Source organism: Myodes glareolus, chromosome X (genome assembly GCF_982192425.1).
Source record: "Myodes glareolus chromosome X, mMyoGla1.1, whole genome shotgun sequence".
NCBI lineage: Eukaryota > Metazoa > Chordata > Mammalia > Rodentia > Cricetidae > Myodes > Myodes glareolus.
The window spans coordinates 71,839,171-71,861,620 of record NC_142053.1 but is presented as its reverse complement, the minus strand read 5'-3'; the positions used below and the strand labels follow the sequence as shown (position 1 = coordinate 71,861,620).

The following is a 22,450-nucleotide window of genomic DNA, read 5'->3' as shown; positions in this document are numbered from 1 at the left end:
ATGTCTGCTAGAAGATCATTGCCTCTTGCTGGCCAGGAATGTGGCTGAGCTGACACATGGCCTGCCTGTCCTCAGGCAGGCTATCAAAACACAGGAACTGCCCCTGCCAGGTTGTGCCCACAGCCCAGGCCCAGTGTGCAAGGGAGCTGCTCTGGGGAGATCTTGTGGCCCCAGGGGGAAGGGGGGAAGAGAGGAAGGTGTACCTGGATGAAGGACCCAGCAATTCCACTCTTGGGAATATACCCAAGAGATGCCCTATCATACTACAAAAGCATTTGTTCAACTATGTTCATAGCAGCACTATTTGTAATAGCCAGAACCTGGAAACAACCTAGGTGCCCCTCAATAGAAGAATGGTTAAAAAAGGTGTGGAACTTATACACATTAGAGTTTTGCTCAGCGGTAAAAAACAATAACATCTTGAATTTTGCATGCAAATGGATGGAAATAGAAAACGCTTTACTGAGTGAGGTAACCCAGACCTCACTCAGAGGAAAATGGTATGTACTCACTCATAAGTGGATTCTAGCCATAGTTAAAGGTCTTTGAGCCTATTATTCGTGATCCTAGAGAAGCTAAATAAGAAGGTGAACATGAAGAAAATCTTATAGTTATCCTCTTGGATATTTGAAGTAGACAAGATTGCCAGGCAAACTTGGATGCAGGGGGGGTGGGGTGGGGGGCGGAAGTAAGGGGAGATGGTTAGAGAGAAGGGAGAGGGGGAGGATTGGGGATGGTTTGGGGGAATGAGAGGGGGGAGGAAGGATGGATATGGGACTAGGGAAGTATATATCTCAACTAAGGGAGCCATTTTAGGGTTTGCAAGAGTCTTGATTCTGGAGGGGTTCCCAGGCCCAAGGAGAGGTCCCCAGATTGTTTCCTGGGCAGCAGAGAAGAGCGTACCTGAACTGGCCCTGGTCCATAACCATACTGATGAATATTTTGTATATCACCATAGATCCTTCATCGGACGATGCATGGAGATAGAGATAGAGACACACATTTGGAACACAGGACTTAACTCCCTAGGTCCAAATGAGAAGCAGAAGGAGGGAGAACATGAGCAAGAAAGGCAGGACTAGAGGGAACCTTCATCTGACGATAGATGGAGATAGAGACAGAGACCCACATTGGAGCACTTGACTGAGCCCCCAAGGTCCAAATGAGGAGCAGGAGAGAGATCATGAAAAAGGAAATCAGAACCGAATGGGATGCGTTCACCCTCGGATACAAGGGGACTGATCGAATGAGAGCTCACCGAGGCCAGCTGGACTGGGACTAAACGAGCATGTGATCAAACCGGAGTCTCTAAATGTGACTGACATGGGGGCTGACTGAGAAGCCATTGTCAGTGGCACTGGGTCTTGTTTTGTCTACATGTACTAGCTTTCTGGGATCCTAGTCTGTTTGGATGCTCATTTTCCTAGACCTGGAGGGAGAGGGGAGGAACTTGAACTTCCCACAGGGCAGGAAACCCTAACTGCTCTTAGGACTGGAGAGGAAGGAGGAGAGGGAGTTGTGGGGAGGAGGAGAGGGAGTGGGGAGAATAGGAGGGTATGGGGAAGAGGGGAGGAAGTGGAAATTTTTATAAACAAATAAATTAATTAATAAAAATATTTTAAAAAAAGAAATGGGAGAAAGTCTTCACTTTCAGACAGGGAATATATATATATATATATATATATATATATATATATATATATATATATATATATGATCTATAAGCTGCCAATCAGTAAATCAGTAAATCAGTCAATGAACTGAATAGATAGGTCTCAAAATAAGAAACACGAATGGCTAATATATATTTTAAAATATCAGCATTCTGAGCTATAGTGAAAATCCACATTAAAAGAACATTGAAATTATATCTCACTGAAATTAGAGTGGCTATCATCAAGAAACAAAAATAACCACAAATGCAGGTGAGGATACATGTGCATAAAGAGGAATTCTTATATATTATTGATGAGAATGTAAACCAGGGAACTCTTCTAAAATTGTGTTTTAGTTTTTTGTCCAATATATAGTTTAATATGTAACAACTTTATAAAACCACTTATATTGTTTTGGAACCATCATATGGAAGTATTCTGGGAGAAAGCCTGTTCTAATCAAATCACAAAGATCTCTTCACATTATCACTCCCAAAATAATAAAATAAGAAAATTATCAAATACATGAACTTTTCTTTACTAATATAAATGATATTAAATTATTAATATTAAATATTTATAAATATTAAAACTAAAATAATAAATGCCACAGAATTAGAAAACAATGAAACTCATACTCAAGTTAATAACACAGCATGTAACTGATAAATATTAGTCTGAAGCTTTCAATATAATACTGTTACTTTAGTGTCACTCTTTCTTTGATTTAATTTATACAAATATTGTATGGTGAAAGTTAGAAAAAGACATGAAGACCAAATCAAACGTTACCAATAGTTAATGAGTGTGATGAATTTTACCATGGCTTGCTTGTGTGTGTTCATGTATATGTCTGCATGTTTGTTTTTTCTTTTCCCTATTTTTTATTAGACTACAATGTGACAGGCAAGTCAATTCATGATAAGTCCATGAGAATGAGTAAGTGAAGGTGGTTTAATTCTATTTCATCTCCTTCAGTGGTTGCTAGGCCCTGAGTTTTCACCATGATTCTAAATTGTTGGTTTGTAAAGCATCTCTAAAACTGGAGGTAGACAGTGATGTTGGAACAGGGAAAATGAAAATGCAACAAGCTTAGCTACCCATATTAAACAAATGAGCAGAAATTACTCCAAGCTTTTGACTATTTTCTAGAGTTTTAGAAGTTGATTTTGATATTTTCTTTCAGCTTTTTTTATTGTACTTATTGGAAAAACTTTTATTTTACTTTTACTGATATCCTGGGATTTCTTTTGGAGGTTTTGAAAATGTTCAAGAATCACTTGGTGGTGGTGGGTGTAGGATCAAAGTACACAGTTTAAGAGCAGTTATCATGTGCAAATATAAATGTTCAGTATGTTTATTTTTCACATATCATCATACTTTGTGGAGTTAACAGACATATCAGTAAATGACAGTCATTGAAAATATAGTCCACTATGCTCACACATCCTAAGAAAAGTGACATACTATGACATGAGATAGGGGAAACGTGGGAACCACCAAAATCAGTGATTATGCAGCAAAGCAAACAGGTTAGCTTAAATAATTCTTGATTCTCTGATATAGGAGCTATTCCTAGTTATCCAGTGAATGAATTTGAAATTTATGTCCTGGCAATGCTGAAGTATGCATGGGCAGCCTATATTTGGTGGTTCTGTTGAGCTTGTCAATATTGAGTTTATGGTCTAAGTTGATGAGTATGGATGACCAGGTTTCTTCTTCAAGAGGGCACCCGATCCTATTACAGATGGTTGTGAGCCACCATGTGGTTGCTGGGAATTGAACTCAGGACCTTTGAAAGAGCAGGCAGTGCTCTTAACCGCTGAACCATCTCTGCCTGTTCCTAAAGTGACTGGCCAAGTGATAGTGGCCTAGAGACTGAGGTTTTTGGAAGTATAAACTGTAGCTTGGTTGGTTTTCATTTTAACAGAGTTCTCAAAGACAATTTGTCTTTCAGAACTAGCAACCTATAGGGGCAAATGCTTCAAGATTTTATTTACTTGGTTCATCAAGTAAAATCTCTTGCCACACAACTCTAATATCTGAATTTGATCCCCAGAACTCAATTTTTAAAAATATCAGATGTGGTACCTTGTATCTGTAACCTTAGCACTCCTGTGGCACACATTCAAGCAGCCAAAATAACAAGAGACACGGTGCCTCGGAAACAAGATGGATGGAAAGAACTGATTATACAAAGTTTTACTCTGTCCATACAACTGCTATAAAATGAGTGTACTTACATTCACACATACATACATAATGTACATGCACATGCATATGCACACATGCATACATGGCAAACACATGGACAGACATACAAAAATAGAAACATATTTTAAATATATTTCTAGGAACCTTTAAGTGAGTATGAAGTTATAAGAATTATAAATTGTTTTTCAAACTATTGGCCATAGATAATGTATGTTCTCAGAGGATAATACAGTCTTTGATTGGTTATTAGTAAATAAACTTGGGAAACACTAGACTAAAATAATATGTTTCTGAAATAAATAGACCACTTTTGGGGAATCCTTCATATTTCTCAATTTGGAGCAATCAACTTATGTCTGCTGTGTCTAAGTTAGTGTTATCCTGTCCTTACAATAAAAGATACAACGTATCAGAATCAAGAGTATTATTCAAAGTGTTGACATAATGAACTGTATCTTTGAACTTCAATTTTCTTTCAGATTGTTTCTGTGAATCCAAACTTCCAATACAGACATCCTCAAAATATTTCTGATGAATTCATTTATTTCCGTCCTATTAATGCGGAAATTCAGGAAAGGGACAGAAAACAAAACGAACAGAATCCAACTTTGGCCTCCCAGCAACCCAATCGTGAAGGTATCCATCAGAGGGACTTGGGGCTTACAAGTCATGTAAAGGCTACCACCCCACCACTAACTAAGGAGTTAGAAAGCATTGCCCTTGTAAGACCAAAAACTTCAGGTCTTCTTCGCATAGAGAAAGTACCAATTTCTCTATGGTTCCCAGAATTACAACGCTTAGACGTTACAGGAATTGTCAATCCCAAGGAAAGGGGGAAAGGCACTGCAATACTTGTTGCAGGTGTGCCTGGAAAGGAGGATCTAGATGATACAGAAGTTCCAACTTTGCACTTCACTGGGTTTGTACACCTGGAGGTTTTACTAAATAAATCTTCACCATCCTCAGAATACAGTCGCCCAGGAACCCCAAGAAATCTGTGGATGGAATCTCCAGAAAATTCAGAGTCCCCAGGAAGTGATGATATGGAAGTAGCAAGAAGCATGTATCCTTTTAGAGAAAGATTCATCTATCGGCGTTCCTGGGCAGAGCTCTTAGAGGCACCACTAAACAGTGAGGGGCTCCATATTCTCCAAACTATTCCCAAGGAAGAAAACCAAGATATGGATTGCAACAAACTAACATCAGAAGAAGAGAATCAAGTGACCATCCATACTAAGGATCAACATGTCCAAGCTTTGCAAAGCCCTTTCCCCTTGTTGCCAGGGAGTCCTAAGCTCCAGCAGCAGCGCAGTCAAAGCTTACCAAGATACAGTGAAGCCAGAGGCCAATATTTAAATGCACCTGAATTCAAATTAAATGAAGAAGAAACTCACTTCTTTCCACTTGACCATAATTTAATAACAGAAGGTAAGATTTTTCTTGTTGTCACTACTTTTTTAAGTTATATATAATTTTTCATATAAGTAGATTTTCACCAGTAAGTTTATCTTCAAGCTTGCCACCTAGATTATCCCTTTCTATATCATAAAACATTTTATGATGGAATTGGTTTCTCTTCCACAAATGTAAGTCTTATATTCATATTTGGTGATTACAGCCTGATGCTGTTGGGTTAATTCAATTACATACCAATTAATAATCATCAGAAGTGGGTTCTAGAATATACAGACTTCTTAAGACTTCAAGTTAGGAACAAAAATTGATCTTTTAAAAGGTGTGAGAAAATGAAAAGTCCTCATTCATTGAGTTTTAACCCATAGAATAGAAAAATGTGTCCACTAACACACTTGTTGTCTAATGACTAAGTAGTAGATAATAAAAAAGAAATTATGTGATGATGGGCATTAATAATCATCTAGTTAAAAACCAACAGATAACTTCTTTATCTCCTCTTGTATATGAGGAGATATTGACAAGAAAGTATGAATTGGCATATAAACCATTAATATTTAATCTATAATTGCTTAAAAGTAATATTTGCATAATTTATATCTATAACATATTAAATCCTAGATTGAAATTTGCTACTGGCTATAAAACAACATTTTGGTTTTATCATTACACCTATATAAGCATATATAAAATTTCTCCTGTGTATACTGAATGGTATTTGGAATTTTCATGTCTAACTTCTGTTAGAACCCCAATTCTACAACTTCATAAAAGGTCTGCAAATTAGAAGTATTGTTTTAAAAATAGCATCCCCAAACTCCTGAAGATGATTTTGCTAATAAACCTAAACGTCTGGTTTAGAATCATTTACTCACTTTTTTCTTGTCCATCTTTTGCATCCAAAAGTGTAATTGCTAAATAAAAGTTACTGTGGTAAAAATCACCATGTCATTTTGAGGTAATTGCACTGAAATTAAATTTGGAAATACATCTTTCATTCTTATTTATAGCTTCTTCTCAAAACTGAAGCCAATCTGTTAATCAGTTACAAATTTCTGGCTTTGTGTTTTAGAAAATATCGAGGAAAGATACAACATGGAGGAAGCCTGGCAAAGAGAAATTCCATCACATTCTGGAGAACATCTTCCCATCAAGCCAAGATTTGAAAATTCTACAATTGAAGGAAACAATGGAATTCCTGAGGATACTTCTGCATGCTCCAGAGGCAATGTTAGAATCCCTAAGAATGATGTCAATACTATCCCCATGGTTAATGTTGGAATGCCCATAGATAATCCTCAAGTTCTTAGAGACAATGCTGGAGTTCCCGGGGTCAGTGGTTTTAGTGTTTACATGGGTAATAGTGATAGAACCTCCAGACGTATGGTATGTTCTCCACTCACTGAGCTCTCAAAGATAGGTGAATACCAGTTATAAAAAATGATACTTTACAATGCTGTCCATTGAAGAAACAAACTAAGACACTTAACATCAACACAGACATGTACAAACTTGACAACTCAAAATACTAAATGGCATATCTAAATTATGAATACAAAATGAACATAATTACTAAACTTGTGATAATTATTTATTAGATTGGATAAAACTAGATTGTTGCTAGCTAGTTTATCCCATATGCAGTCATCAATTGTATATGGAATAATCTAGTTGGAGTAGCGTGTTGTAGATGTGGACTTCTTCATTGAACAAAATACCAAGTAATCTTCAAATGATAATGTCTCCTAGTAATTTCAAGTCCTCTTGAATACTTTGAAAGACAAATAAAAATGATCTCAGAGGTATTGTCATTTATTCTGATTAGTCTAGCTTAATGTCCAAGACATTTATTTAATGAAAGCTAGAGTCCAGGAGATTTCTTGAGTATAATACTTCACTAAAATATTTTAAAAAGACATCTGGGGAAAAGTTCACTAACAAGAGTATTTAAATATGACTAATTGTGGTTTTTTTACATATACACATCAAAATTGTAAATATTTATGGGAAGCCTTAACAATACAAGGAGACAAATAACTGTAGAACTGTAAATATCATATGTGGTTGTGATGCTAATAATATAAAACAATAATAACAGCACCACAGGATACCTAAAATACTATGTGATAAAAAAATGCTTTTGGTTTGAAAGTTAATTTTTTTACCTTTCCCATCTACTCTGTTGATTTGCATAAGAAGAGTCATGGTAGAAGATAAAAATTCTTAAAAACTTTTATGAGATGAATGAGTAGGATACTCTTCCAAGAGCAATGAAGATAGCATTTCATTGACCCAGGTGATCAGCCCAGTATTCAAATTAATGAACCCTACTTATGTATAAAATATGGCTTTCTGGAACATTTATTTCATAAATCTTGTAAGGTAGATAAAATATTACCAGAAGGTTATGAGAATAACTGACAAATTACTTGGGAAATTAATCTCATTACTTTGTATTCATGTGTAATATAAAATTTGTGCTGAGTTTTAGGGCACTCGGGCCATTATTCAATTTGTACATTTAAGTTTTCAACTTTCCTGAAAAATGGTTGCTGTTGTTTTTACAAATCCAAGGGCAATTTAAACAATAGGTTGCCCCCTAACCCCTTATTATGTGCCTTAACACATAGTGTAAGGGGTCTTTGATATGAAGGCAAACTCTTGCCTTTTTTAGAAGATTTCTTTGTGCTCTGAGGAAGGAGGTAAAGAGGCTAGCTAGCCTCCCTCCCTTCAGTTCCTATGGTTCAGCATGCGTTTTATGAACCAGGGCTTTAACCTCAGAAAATTAGTAAATGTAGTGAGATTATTTTTTTTTCTCCTACTTCTTACCAACCAAGAAGATGGGATACCATTTCAGACTTGAGTAACCTAAGTTTCACATAGTGTGGCAAAACCACAGAAATAACAGAAAGATACAGGCTACCATACTTGAGTTACTTCCAATATTTGACTTAGAATAAAACACCAAACAGAGATCACCTTGCTTAACATGCTCTCGTATCACACCGACTTTCGGGAACATAACTATTGTGTTCTAATTTTCAAAAGAAACAACCTTGTGAGTGAAAAATAATGAGTACAATAGAAACTGAGAAACTATTTATCAAGACCGAATGTTTATCAAAAACAAGTAGAAAGAGAGACAGTAAGCAAAGTTTGATTCAATTATATATAATATTAATATATAATTGAAGACAGTCACGAAAACACCAACTTCATCAACAACAAAACCCTGCTTTGTGAGTGCTATTCCTCATGATCCATATAATTGTGGATATTGTGTTTAGTGGCTTAAAACTTAAATATAAAAATGTATGTAAAGTGGCCAGCTACTTCTCTGTAAATTTTTATGAAATTAAATGAAACTGTCAAGGAAAAATCAAACATGAAGATGGTCTAAGAAGATTATTCTCAATCCTGTACTGAAAGTTTTTATAGCCTTGCTTTTATTCTTCTAAATACTATTAGTTTTTATTAAACTGAGCACATCATTATTTATTTTCAGAGATTATGACCTATTTCTTAGGGTTCTCCATACCAAATTAATTCTCTGAGTCACTCAATAACATCATTATTAGACAAAAGAGAGAATAAAGAACATAGTTTTTTTCAATAAGCAAACTTCATAACAAAATTCATAAAGCTGTCAGAAATGTGTCATTAATCACGTTATATTTCCATCAAATCGTTGTTTTAAGCATGTTTTAGAAATAAAAATCAAAAATATAGCAAAGTGCTTTTAACATATCATAGGTTACAAAATACGTGTGCCTTTTTCAGTAAATATTTCAAGAGCAGAGAGCCTCACTGATGTGGAAGACAAATTTATGGAAAATGAGAGGAAATCTAAGAAAACAAAAATTAGAATAAAATTATAGCTTTAAAGTAAATGAAGTTCTGCTTTATTATTTGGAAGAGAATATTTTTATTTCTTGATTTATTTCATTACTTAATAAAATGAACAAATAACCCTAAAGTTTACACTTTCTTCAGATACACTAATCCCCTATAAGCGTCCCTCAACCTGTCCTAACCGTACGACATCCTTAACCTTTCTTATCCCCAACCCAATACTTCTTATCGCCAACCATATCATGCATACCTCATTCCCCGACACTTTAGTTTTTTTCCTCACCCCTACACCATTTTGGGTATCTTCTCTGCTTTCCTCCTCTCCCCATCTAATTCCAAAATGATATTGTCCTCATGTTTACTATACCCTATTTATCATGCTCCTTTCCCTCAGTCGATTCCCAAATTCTGTCCAACTCTCACCATACACTTATTAACTCCTATCTCAAGTCTCCCGTACCTTTGACCCTTAAACTCTACCCCAGCATGTCTCCCCACATTTTGACCTTCAGGAACCAGGACAGAATGAATACTAAGGTAAACATTATGATTGGAGTAAATATGTCTACTTGATACCTTTGTTAAGTTATAAAAAAAAAGTTCAAAAATTGTATATTTTCCATACTAAAGCAAGATATCCAAAATTGTAACATCCGTAAAATTAAAACAGTTGGATAGGAATGATGATGTGAAAATGTAGGGGCCAGAATACCATGGACTCCCCCGACCAATATTCCTTCTTCTTTAAAATGAGCTGGCTTATGCTAGTCTTTCGAGGATTATGAAAATGTTTGCAGCATAGGTTTTAAAGATTTTTTTTTTAGTTTTAAATTTGGGGTTTTGCATTACTTTGAAAGCACCAATTTTTCTTTATATTATATATTATAAAAATCATTCTTTTTTAGGCTCTTTGAGAAAAATAAATGGACATACAATACCAATTTCTTCTTCTAAATTGTAGAATATATTAATGAAAACGATAAAATACGCACTTTGTGAATTTACCTAGAGCATATTTTTGCTATTAAAATAATATTTTAAGAGTTTATTTTTTAAAAGGACTCACCTTTAGTAGATTTCATTATCTTAAGCAACTAATATTCACCTACAAACCAACTCCTTTATTCTTATAAATATATTAGGGAAAGATAAAAAGATCATCTTCAAAATAAAATTTACCATACAATGCAGTGACATTAGTTAATTCTAAATTATGATAAAAGTATCAACAGTTAATATTACCCAGATACTCAATGTTTTTGAAGATCATCATGATTATATTAACTAATTTACATAATTTCTTCATAAGTATACCTAGTTATTAAAAATAAATGCACATATATTTGAGGGTTTAAAGTTATAAAATAATAGTTTCCAAAGTTCCTTTCTTAAACCCTAACATTTCAGTGTGACATAATGACATAATGCAGTGCAGAGTGTGTTTCAAAACCAAAATAAATTTCATTAAAAAGTAGTAGCAATTTGGAAATACCCACTATCATCAAAATTAAGTTTAAAAAAATCAAACCACCTCTACACATTATACTTCTCCAGCCTTTACACCCATCAGATTCTCCAATCAAGTGTTTCAGTTTGTTCTTAGTACATTCATAATGTTTCAAGTTAGTAACACCATATTTATCATTTTCTACACTTATCACCAGTGACTAGAGAACAAATCTGTCTAAAATCTGCAAAACCTGGAGTGATGCTTACGGCTTTAATATTTATTATGTATGTAAATTTCCACCTTTTGACAGTAAAGGAAACAACTGGGTTTTATTTTCAAAGTAAAGCAGGACAGTTAAGTGCACTAGTATGGTGAAACATTGTCCATTTTATACTGATGCTGTATTTGATTTTGTGAAATGTGTAGTACCATTATTTGCTGGCCATTTTTTACTTTTCCCTTGTTTGCTAAATATTTATTGTGATATGTTTAAACAAAGTACCATTCAAGGTGATATCGTAATATATATGTGATGTGTGTGAATTGGCCTGTATTGTATCTTTAAATAAACTATGGTGTAGATTGATGTGATGTTTGTATTTATTCAGGGGTTGAATTATTGCAGCACTAGAGTACTGAACTACTGGTGCTCATTCTATAAGATTATGCTAATCTTATAAAATTCACAACAGGTATTTTAATAGCTTACTAATTTAAAATTCAAATAAAGAATATTGCAGAGGGGTTGTATTCATTTGAAAACTAAATTGCTAAATCAATCTTATTTCTGTAACAGAATTCACTAAACATTTATTAGGACTGTGTTCAAAGCTAAAAACAAAATTAATTCTGCACCTGTTGAAGTAGCTGCTGCTTCTGTTACATAGTCCAAATATAGTTACATGATCTGGGCACTCTTGGTTTTAGATACCCCTCTGTGTGTATGTGAGACACAGAGAATATCTGCAAAGAAATCTATACAATAGCAGGAGCACTTTTATTTAATCATTGACAATTTTTGCTACCACCATGTATTTTTTTCTTAGCTACACTGAAGAGATTATTTTATATTTTTTTTCAACTCCAATATTACCTAATCTGTACATATAATATAAACCTAACCTTAGTCCTGACAGGTTGGTAAACATGAAAATGGAGATCCCAAATATTAAGTTTAGTGTCTGAATCAGTTGTGAATAAAAATAAGACAGCCCATCAACTTTTTACATTAAAAACTTTGATTTGTTCTAAATATTTTACCTGTTTCATTTATGTACAAAATCTCATCAAAATTCATTTTTTCTTCATGCAAATGTAAACTCTTATTTAATATGGGTTGTCCAAATATTATTAACTAGACCACTAGAAGTGTTTCATGTTACAGAAATATAAAAACAATTCACCCCCTCTTACATTTTGAAAAGTAAATTTCAACTCTTGGATAATAGTGTTTTCCCTAAGTATTTTCAATTTTGTATTTGTATCTTGTTGAGACTTGTACTCTAAATTATGTAATCTATAAGTGTCAGCTGTTTTTCTTCTCAAGTAAATTGTGATACTAATTGTGATTAGTATCATTTTCTTATGCTATATTTCTGCCAATTACCTTGTTAATACTTTGTGTCTGGTAAAATTTATTGATGTTTAATTTCATTGTGTTGTCCTTACTATTTTCCAACGCATAACAATGATGTGTAAGGTGCATTGCAAAATGTTTAAATTTGCTCTTTTTTCTAGTACGTGAATCTGCTGGAAAAATAAATATTTGACACAATAGTGAAAGTGATATATTTCTTCCTGAATTGAAATTGTCTTTTGCTTTAAGTACTTCATTATGTAAGTTTATATTTCAATAAATGGTGTCATCTGCATTCAAATGTTATATTGTCTGTTTTTAATTTTTAAAGACGTTTCCTATAGAAATTTGCCTAAAACACAGACCATTTAATAGAAAAATAAGAAAGCTGAGCATCATGATGCACACCTTTAAATCCAACACTTGGGAGAGAGAGGCAGGAGGATCTCTGAATTTGAAGCTAGACTAGTCTACACAGTAAATTCTACATTGTAAGATCCTGTCTCAAAAGAATGTTATTAGAAACAAACAGAAAATGAATAAAGGCAAGAAAATACAAATACAGTTATTTGAAAGTTTGAGAATTACTACATACCCCACAAAACAGAGAAAATAAAAACAATGCAAGCAAGTTTCACCAAGTACTTTAAATCTTTAAATCATATATATCTCATGCTCATGAGAAACACCAACTTCTATAAAAACCCAGGATTTTACTTACCTATAGTTTTCTTCTCTACTCACCAGCTTCACAATAATATTATTAAAGTCTTTGTTTTGGGAGACTTCAAGTAAATCAGTGATACCACTATGGGCAACAATAACTCTAAAATTGCCTTGGTTACTTCTACTTAATAAATATTTAGAAAATATTTGTATGCAAATTTATGTATCAAACACTTTTCAGTTTATTTCAAATAAATTATGTTGAAACAACGATGACAAATAAGGCAAAACTCAAACTACCTTTTAATTTTAGTCTTAACAGTCTAAAACTGAGCATTTATGTGGGATAAATTATTCCAAGCAACCAATGAATGTACTAAAATGATGTTTCACTGAGGAAAGAATTGCTACAGCAGACTTGAATAGGGAAGTCTGTTATATACATTCATTTTCATGAATATACAATTAAACATGTAGCATGTACTATACAATATAGGCACTGGGTGATATGATAGTAAGAAAACAAATCTATCCATAAACTTCTGTAGTTTGCAGTGTGGTTGGAAAACAGAATAATGATGAAAAATGGTCATGAAAGTCTACTCTGTCAGTAACTGGCAATCATGATCCTTTCAATTTAGAAAATATGACTCGAAATTACCTGTGAATAAAATATTGACACAGAAAGATCTGTTAGTACAAGAGATCTGGAAAAAAAATGGTTTCTTTCAGAAAAAAAAAAGAACAGCAATTTTTTTTCAGTATGAAATCCTAATATAAAATCATAGAGAAGAAATCAAGTCACTTTTTATTTTTATTTAACTTTTTGATAATTCAGATTTTTTCCTAGTACAATGAATCTCAAATTTATTATGTATCTAAGCTCAATATATCAAAACCTATGTAACTTTCCATTTAGTCATTTCTTTCCTAGATTGGCATTTTATTAGTTTTAAAGAAAAACCACAGGACAGGAAGCTGTAAATCTCAGCAGCTGCCCTGAGTCTAAGAATGAAAAAGTAAAGGGGAAAAACCATGCTATTTAACATAGCAGCATGGAGGTCCATCACAAGGCATGAGACAGTCACGTGGTGGGAAGAGTGAGCTTTAGAGAAAGAATAAGGAAACTCAAAGGATTAAAGCACAGAATAGAATAGCATAGCATAGCATAGAATAGAATAGAATAGAATAGAATAGAATAGAATAGGACAGGACAGGACTGTTGGATCCCTAGAGGACAGGCCTTCGCATCCCCACTTGATCTGTTTTGCACTCTTGTGATTGGTTGAAAACAGGAACAAAAACAGAAACAATCTGTTGTTTTCAGCAATGTTTCTAAGGATGTTTACCCCTAAGCCATTGAGTTACGATGATGAGTTTCCTACTTTTGCTGGCTTGGCCTCCCCTGCTGAGGGCAATATATACTGTGTGAGAAAGTGGAATAGAGGCTTGTCTGCAGAATCTGAAAGTTGTGTTGTGTGTTAATCCCGACATCCCTTGCTCAGAAGAACAACAGTTGCCATGCTGGTGTAGCAAGTGGAGGTTCCACCAAGATCTAAGAAAGAAAGGGTAGCAGACGGGGTCATCCTAGGCCAGTAAGGATGGATCAGGGTAAAAAATGGGATCCACAAGCAGTAAGAGAAACATGATATATCAGATAGCTAAATTGTTAGGGAAACAAGGAACCACAGTCAAAGAGAGAACTATAGAGGATTTTTTTAAAGAATATAGCTGTAGCAAGCCCATGGTTTTTGACAGGTGGAGGTTTGAACATCTCCGATTGGAATCAGGTAAAAAGAGATTTGCAGAAACAGCTGCAAAAGGAGGGTGCCGATAGTGTCCCTATATCTACCTTTTCACTATGGCGCCTGGTTTGCGATGCCCTACTTACTGATAAAGTGAAAGTGAGACCAGAAGTCATTGTGGCTAAAGAAATACTTGAAGAAATACAGGAGGAGGAGACTTGCTGGTCCATAGGATTGGCAGAGTCACATAGGGACTAAAAGGAAATGTCAGAGGTACCAGGGGGAACTTTGGAATCTGGCGCAGGACTAAGGCTAGCACCAAAGTCTGCCCACTTTTGGGTGCAAAACCAGATAGCAATAACCTCTCAGTCAGAAAATGGGGAAGACAGCCTCAGCTCTAGTGCAGAGAATAGTTTATCTAATGAGGAAGCACAGCTAATGCAGAAAATTAAGGTACTTCAGAAAAGGCTGAAGCGCTGTAAGGTGAAGGATTCCTTATGTGTGCCATCAGCCCCATCTGCTTATAATGAGGTTTGAGTAAGGAGGGAGTCCCGTTGGGGACTGACAGATGACTGGGAGGCCGAAGAGGGCTCAGGAAGAAGAGGAGGTGTCTGTTTTCAGCTCTGGCACACAAGTGCTTCGGTTATAGAGGTACCTGATCCTAACAATCCAGGACAGATGCTGAGACAACATGTGGCCTTGAACTTTAAAGAGATGAAGCAATTGAAAGAGGCCATGGTGGTATACAACTCTCAGGCCCCGTTTACTCTTGCCATGGTAGAGTGTTTTGCGGCATTGAATCTTACACCTAGTGATTGGCAGCAGCTATACCATGCCATACTATCAGGAGGAGATTACTTATTGTGGAGGGGAGAATATCAAGAAAATTATTTACAAATGGCTAGGTTAAATGAGCAAGTAGGACAGGCACAATGCAATCTAGACATGCTAACTGAAGCAGGAGCTTATGCTGACTTGGCCAATCAAATTGTGCTCGATCCTGCTGTATATCTCCAGATGGCGGCTGCGGCTACCAAAGCTTGGAAAGCCCTGTCAAACAAGGCTGCAGGGGATCAGCTGTCAAAAGTTTTACAAGGGCCTTCAGAATCATTTCAGGACTATGTGAATAGGATATTGCAGTTGGCAGGGAGATTGTTTGGTGATGTGACCATAGTTATGCCCACAGTGAAGCAGCTGGCATTTGAGAATTCAAATAAATACTGTAAGGAAGCCTTGCGGCAATATAAGGCAAAAAGCTTAAATGAATATATCCACATCTGCCGAGATATTGACGGGCACTTCATAGTGATTGCCACTGCCATCAGGCCTGGGTGAGGATCCCAGACAACTGGGGATAAAACCTGCTTTAACTGTGGTGCCCCTGGACATTTTAAAAAGGAATGTCTACAACTCACTCGGAGAATTACTACTAGACCAGAAAAGTGCCTATGATGTAAAAGGGGGGCCCATTTGGCAAATGGGGGGCCCATTTGGCAAATGATTGCAGATCTAAGACAGATATAGATGTAAAGCCTCTGCCCATTCAAGGCCAACATCAGGGAAACTGGCAAAGGGCCCCACTCCAGGGCCCCAGAACCTCAGTGTATGGAGCAATGACACCAGGAGACAGGGGGTCCCACCCCAGCAGTGGCCGTATCCAGTTTGTTCCACAGGGCAATCCTTTTGTGTTACTGACCTTGCCCGCACCACTCCAGGAAGTGCAGGACTGGACCTCAGTACCTCCGCCCAAGCAGTCTTGACAGCCCAAATGGGGGTACAAGCTTTACCCACTAACGTTTTTGGGCCACTACATAGAGGGACCTTGGGGCTTATCTTAGGAAGAAGCAGTACCATCTTGGGGGAAATTCAAATTCATCCTGGGGTTGTTGATGCAGATTATCAAGGAGAAATATAAATTATGACATCAGTTACTCAAGGAGCTACAGTAATTCCTCAGGGGGATTTTATTGCCCAATTGGTCTTGGTACCCTTAGTTAACACCTCCAACCCCGTGGCCAGGTCCAATCAGGGTGCTAAGGGTTTTGGGTCATCTGGCACTGCAGTCTTTTAGGTAGCTCATATGAAAGAAAGGCCACGATTAGAATTGATTATTGATGGGAAGTCATTTAATGGGATTTTAGACTCTGGAGCTGACGTCTCCATCCTGTCCTTAGAATTCTGTCCGAAGAAGTGGCCATTAGAAAGTAGTACTGCCACCCTACAAGGAATAGGTCAAGCAAGTCCCAAGAAGAGTGCAAAAATATTAAAATGGCAGGATAATGGAAGCCATGCGGGTTACTTTCAGCCATATGTCCTCCCAGGACTACCTGTTGATCTCTGTGGAAGAGATGTACTGAGTGAGATGGGAGCTGTCTTGACCACTCAGCCCACACCACCACCACCAGCAACCCAAATTATGCAGCAACTGGGATGGAGACCAGAACAGTAGCTGGGAAAAAATCTGCAAGGCCAGTTGCAGCCAGTAACACCAGATAAACAAATTACCAGACTTCTGGGAGACTTACGTGGTCTGGGTGATTTTTAATTAGGGTCACTGTTCCCAAGCCTGCCCCAATTCCTATAACTTGAAAATCTGACGATCCAGTTTGGGTGGAGCAGTGGCCCTTGACTCAAGAGAAATTGTAGGTGGCTCATGCCTTGGTCCAAGATCTGCTGCAGGGTGGGCACATTGTCCCCTCTACTCCCCCTTAGAATACACCCATATTTATCATTAAAAAGAAATCTAGAAAATGGAGACTATTACAGGACCTCAGAACTGTCAATGAGATGATGCAGCCTATGGGTCTTCTTCAGCAGGATTGCCCTTCCCTTCAGCCATACCTCGGGACTGGCATATAATCATAGTGGATTTAAAGGATTGCTTTTTTACTATTCCTCTAGTCAAACAGGATTGCCCTCATTTTACTTTTAGCTTCCCTTCAGTTAATTTTAAGGAACCAGCTCTGTGATTCCATTGGATTGTACTCCCAAAGGGCATGGCAAATAGTCCTACCATATGTCAAACTTATGTTGCTGCTGCCATGGAGCCTGTTCGCTGTCAGTTTCCAGTTATATATTGTCCATTATATGGATGATTTATTAATAGCAGGCCCTGATCAAGATCAACTGCTCAAGGCTTATACTCAAATGCAATAGGATTTAGAGAAGGCCAGGCTGATCATAGCTCCTGAGAAGGTCCACATGCAAGCCCCATATTCCTACCTTGGGTACCAATTGGCCATGGATGGAATTAAACCAAAAAAAATTAACTATTGACACCTCTCATCTTAAAACCTTACATGATTGGCAGCAATTACTGGGAGACGTACAGTGGATACGACCCTCCCTAGCAATCAAAACAGGTGACTTAAGACCATTGTATGATAAGATCTTGGGAGATCCCGACCCAACCTTTCCCCGAATATTGACGCCTGTGGCCAGGTAGGCCTTAAGGCTTCTTCTGGACAACATTGAAAGGGTCCATCTCCAGCAGATTAATTATGATCAGTCATTAAATTTTGTAGTTCTTGCTTCCAATTTTGCCCCGACGAGAGTCTTGGCAGGCTGGACCTATTTTATGGGTACACATGCCTACCTCTTCAGCGAGGGTAGTGACCACATACTATGAAGCTATATTACAATTACTTTGGAAAGCTAAGAAGGTTGCTGCCCAGATGTTTGGGAAGTACCCTGACAAGATTATAACACCTTATACTAAAGAGCAGCTAGCACATTTACAGAAGTACCATAATGAGTGGATCCTTTTTCTCACCTCCTTTTCCGGAAGTTTTGATTCTCATTATCCTCAGCATCCATTAATGGTCCTATTCAAAAATCCCGTTATATAAAACCCGTTATATTCCTCTGAGTGATTAGAGAATCTCCCATACCCTCAGCTTGTGCTGTCTTTACAGATGCTTCCCCTAAAGGTAATGCAGTAGTGGTTTCTGGAGGAAAAGTATGGAAACGTCCTGTGGGGGATGTATCAGCCCAAGCTGCAGAGGTAACAGCCTGCCTCATTGCACTCCAGCTCTTCCCTGGGGAACCTGTAAATTTGTATACTGATAGTGTGTATATGGCCCACATCTTTAAGCCATTGGAGACATCTGCATATATATCACCTACCTCTAAGGTCCATCATTTTCTCAGTTGTGTTCAGCATTTGATTTGGCAGCAGACTGAGCCTTTGTTTGTCAGACATATCTGAAGTCATACCCAGCTGCCTGGGCCATTGTCAGCAAGTAATTATTTAGCTGATAAATATACACATGTTTGCTTTACTTCTGACCACGCCCAAGAAATAAATGATAAATTTCACCTTAATATGTGCTCCCTTTGGCATCATACTCAATGCACGTGAGAAGTAGTACAAGCCATTACATCTTCTGGTCCTCAGTGTGTTCCTTTCCTAAGCAGCCCCAATTTAGGAATTAACCCACGAGTGTTACAACCAAACCAATTATGGCAGATGGATGTTACACACCTGCCTGCTGCAGGGAAACTTAAGTTTGTCCATGTGTCAGTAGACACCTTTTTAGGAGTAATTTTCACATCCTTGCATTCAGGAGAATGAGCAAAAGATGTCATTGCACACTGCCTATCTGCTTTTGCATATATGGGCAAACCTGGGGTTATTAAGACAAATAATAGCATATTTCAGCAAAATATTTTATCCTTTTGTTCATTCTATGAAATTTCCCATAAAACAGGCATTCCATATAACCCAACGGGTCAAGCAATTGTGGAAAGAACTAATCAGACCCTCAAGCAATATTTTAAAAAAAAATTAAAATGGGGGAGTTCATATTCTCCCCAGAGACACAATTATCCACCATTCTCTTTATTTCAAATTTTTTGACTGTGGATGCTGAAGGGCGCTTGCCTATGGAGTGTCATACATAAGTTAGGGTTCAGAGCCTAGGATGGGTTTGTTCAAAAGATCTGCAAACAGGAAGATGGATGGAACCAACCTCCTTGTTGGCAAAGGTGAGTGAGGCTGTGTGTGTTTTTCTTCCAGGAGTTGATAAACCAATTTAGGTGTCAGAGCAGTGCATAAGGCCAGTGACCCAGGATGAAGACCATGATGCTCCTTCTGCTTCAGGTGATGACTCTGGTAACAACAATAGAATTATGAGTGATGGGTATTCTGGTGAGAAACTCCCCACTTTTAATGCCAGTTAGTATTGCATAATACCTATGGTCCCAAATCTGCTCCTCAGTGTTGGGATGCTGACAGAGATTTTAATCTCCACCCCCACAGTTATGTGGGGAGAATGTATCATGCAAGACCCTGATTTTTTATACTGCTGGATGCAATATGACTATTTAATCCTCTGCTTGCTTTCCTGCCTCATTTATTTTTGTATTGTGGAATGGCACTTTGGGGGGGGGGCGATATTCTTAATTGTTCTTCCAGGATCTGCAAGCTGAGTATTTGCTGGGATGGTTGATGGTTCTGATGGAGCTTTGATCGTTCCAGTGCCTGCTGTGATTCCTTTGCTGGTGCTGATGTCTCAAGAATATCAGGAGATCATCCTTTGTTAACATTGGGCAAACAGCTGCAATTGCTGTTATTGCTGTCACTGCCACTGCAGCTATGGTTGCTGGAGTTGGCATTTCACAGACAGCTATGACTGCAGAGACTGTGGATCAGCTGTCTGGGAGGGTTAGTGAGTCCCTGCAGACACGGAGTGCTCTGGACTCTCATATTGGACTTTGACTTTTAAATTTAAATCAATAAACTGTGTTTTTGCAAGAACAGGTAGATTCCCTTTGACTCTTGCAACAAGTGTCTTGTACTTTACACCTGCTAATGTTGTAAATGCTTCTGATGTGGTTGAACAGTTGAATGCAATGCATGTCTGGATGACCCTTGGAATTCCTCCTTTTTGAATTTCACCCTGCAGACAGCTCATCATATTGTTAGTATTAATAGCACATGGGGCCCTGCTGTGTCTGAATTGAGTCAGTAGAATGCCATGACCCAGCTTGGGGGTTGGGTCCAGCGATTGTCTGGAATGCTCACTTGTACTGATATTGCTATTGGGGTTATCTGGTTTTGGAATCTCTGCTGCCTTATGGGGCAATCCCACATACAGCACACTGTCACACGACAAGTGTTGGTCGGGCTGTCTTCTGGTAATCAGGAAGTGCCTCAAGTCTGGCTGCAGATGCTGCAGAAGTCATGAGGGATCCCTACGATGGACAACTGTCCTGGTATAGAGAGCTCACCTAAGACAGGGATTAAGGCCTCCTGTAGACAGGTAAGGGTCTCTATCTGGGGGAGTCCTAAGATGGGTTCTCATGCTTTTGAAATAAAAGGGGGGGGGAATTGTTGGGTCCCTAGAGGACAGGCCTTCGCACCCCCACTTGATCTGTTTTGCACTCTTGCAATTGGTTGAAAACAGGAACAAAAACAGGAACAAAACAGGAACAATCTGTTGTTTTCAGCAATGTTTCTAAGGATGTTTACCCCTAAGCCATTGAGTTATGGTGATGAGCTTCCTACTTTTGCTGGCTTGGCCTCCCCTGCTGAGGGCAATATATACTGTGTGAGAAAGTGGAATAAAGGCTTGTCTGCAGAATCTGAAAGTTGTGTTGTGTGTTAATCCCAATGTCCCTCACTCAGAAGAATGACAGTTGCCATGTTGACACAGCACAGGACAGGACAGAGCAGAGCAGAACAGAACAGAATAGAAAGTAGAAAGCTTGGTGGCTGTCATAGATAGTGTTACTATTGCAATGATGAAATACCATGACCAAAACAACTTGGAAAGGACAGGGTTTATTTGACTTGTACTTCCAAATCACTGCTCATCTTTGAAAGACGTCTGGATAGGAACTCAAACAGGTCAGGAACATGGAGGTGGGAACTGATGCAGAGGCCATAGAGAAGTGCTGCTTACTGGCTTGCCCAGCCTGCTTTCTTACAGAACCTGGAACACAAGCCCAGGGATGGCATCACCCACAATGGACTGGCCTCTCCCTCATCTATCAGTAATTAAGATAATGTCTACAGTTGGATACTATAGAGGCATTTTCTCAAATAAGGCTCTCTCCTCTCTGATGACTCTGGTTTATGTTGAGTTGACATAAAATTAGCCAGTTCAGTGGCCCATTGTCGAACATTCCATTTCTACTAAGGCCCAATAGCCAGGCCAAGAGCTGTCTCTCAAAAGTAAATTTGTTGTCTGCAGATGATAGTAGAGCCTTGCTCCAAATCTCTGTGATTCACCTATAAAGGCCTGACAAAGGTTCCAAACAGCACCACTATCAGCCACTGACACCTCAAGTACTATCAGGTCTACTGAATCATATGATCCAAGTGGTAGAGCATCCTTCACCATGGTCTATACCTGTTGAAGAACCTTCTATTTCAGGCTCCACTCAGAAGTGGGAACTTCCCTAGTTGCTTGGTATATTGGCCAGAGTATAATGAAGAATTTGCTATCTTCAGAAACCAAATAGGCCCGAGAAGTGTTGTGCATCTTTCTTGGTCATGGGAGAAGCCAAGTACAATAACTCCTCCTCACCTTAAAATAAATATTTCTTTATGCCCCATACTACCGACTCCTAAAAATTTCACCGGAAGAGAAAGCTCTTGAATTTTGGTTGGATTTATTTCACATCTTATGATGCACATATGTGTTACCAACAAGACCAAAGTGGTTGTTTCTATCTTCTGCTCACTTGACCAATCATCATAATGTTGACAATATAGTGGACCCATGTTGTATTTTGTAGAAGAGACAGATGCTCATGATCAACCCACACCCAAATGTTATGTGGAACTCAGGGAACCCCTCAGAAGAGGGAGAGGAAGCATTGTAGGAGTCAGAGGGGTCAATGATACCAGGAGAGCACGGCCCACAGAATCAAC

At 37.7% G+C, this 22,450-nt stretch overlaps 2 protein-coding genes across 2 annotated transcripts; both read left to right on the top strand.

Moving 5' to 3' along the window:
• The first annotated feature begins 1,919 nt into the window (after positions 1-1,919).
• On the top strand, positions 1,920-6,793 carry LOC125389246 (uncharacterized). Its single transcript, XM_048417699.3, has 3 exons — positions 1,920-1,925; positions 4,349-5,297; positions 6,355-6,793. Exons 1-3 carry the CDS (start codon positions 1,920-1,922, stop codon positions 6,717-6,719), a joined length of 1,320 nt encoding a protein of 439 aa, XP_048273656.1. The 3' UTR covers positions 6,720-6,793.
• A 9,858-nt stretch (positions 6,794-16,651) lies between these two features.
• On the top strand, positions 16,652-17,020 carry LOC146889169 (endogenous retrovirus group K member 21 Pro protein-like). Its single transcript, XM_085685175.1, has one exon. It carries the CDS (start codon positions 16,652-16,654, stop codon positions 17,018-17,020), a length of 369 nt encoding a protein of 122 aa, XP_085541301.1.
• Positions 17,021-22,450: the final 5,430 nt, after the last annotated feature.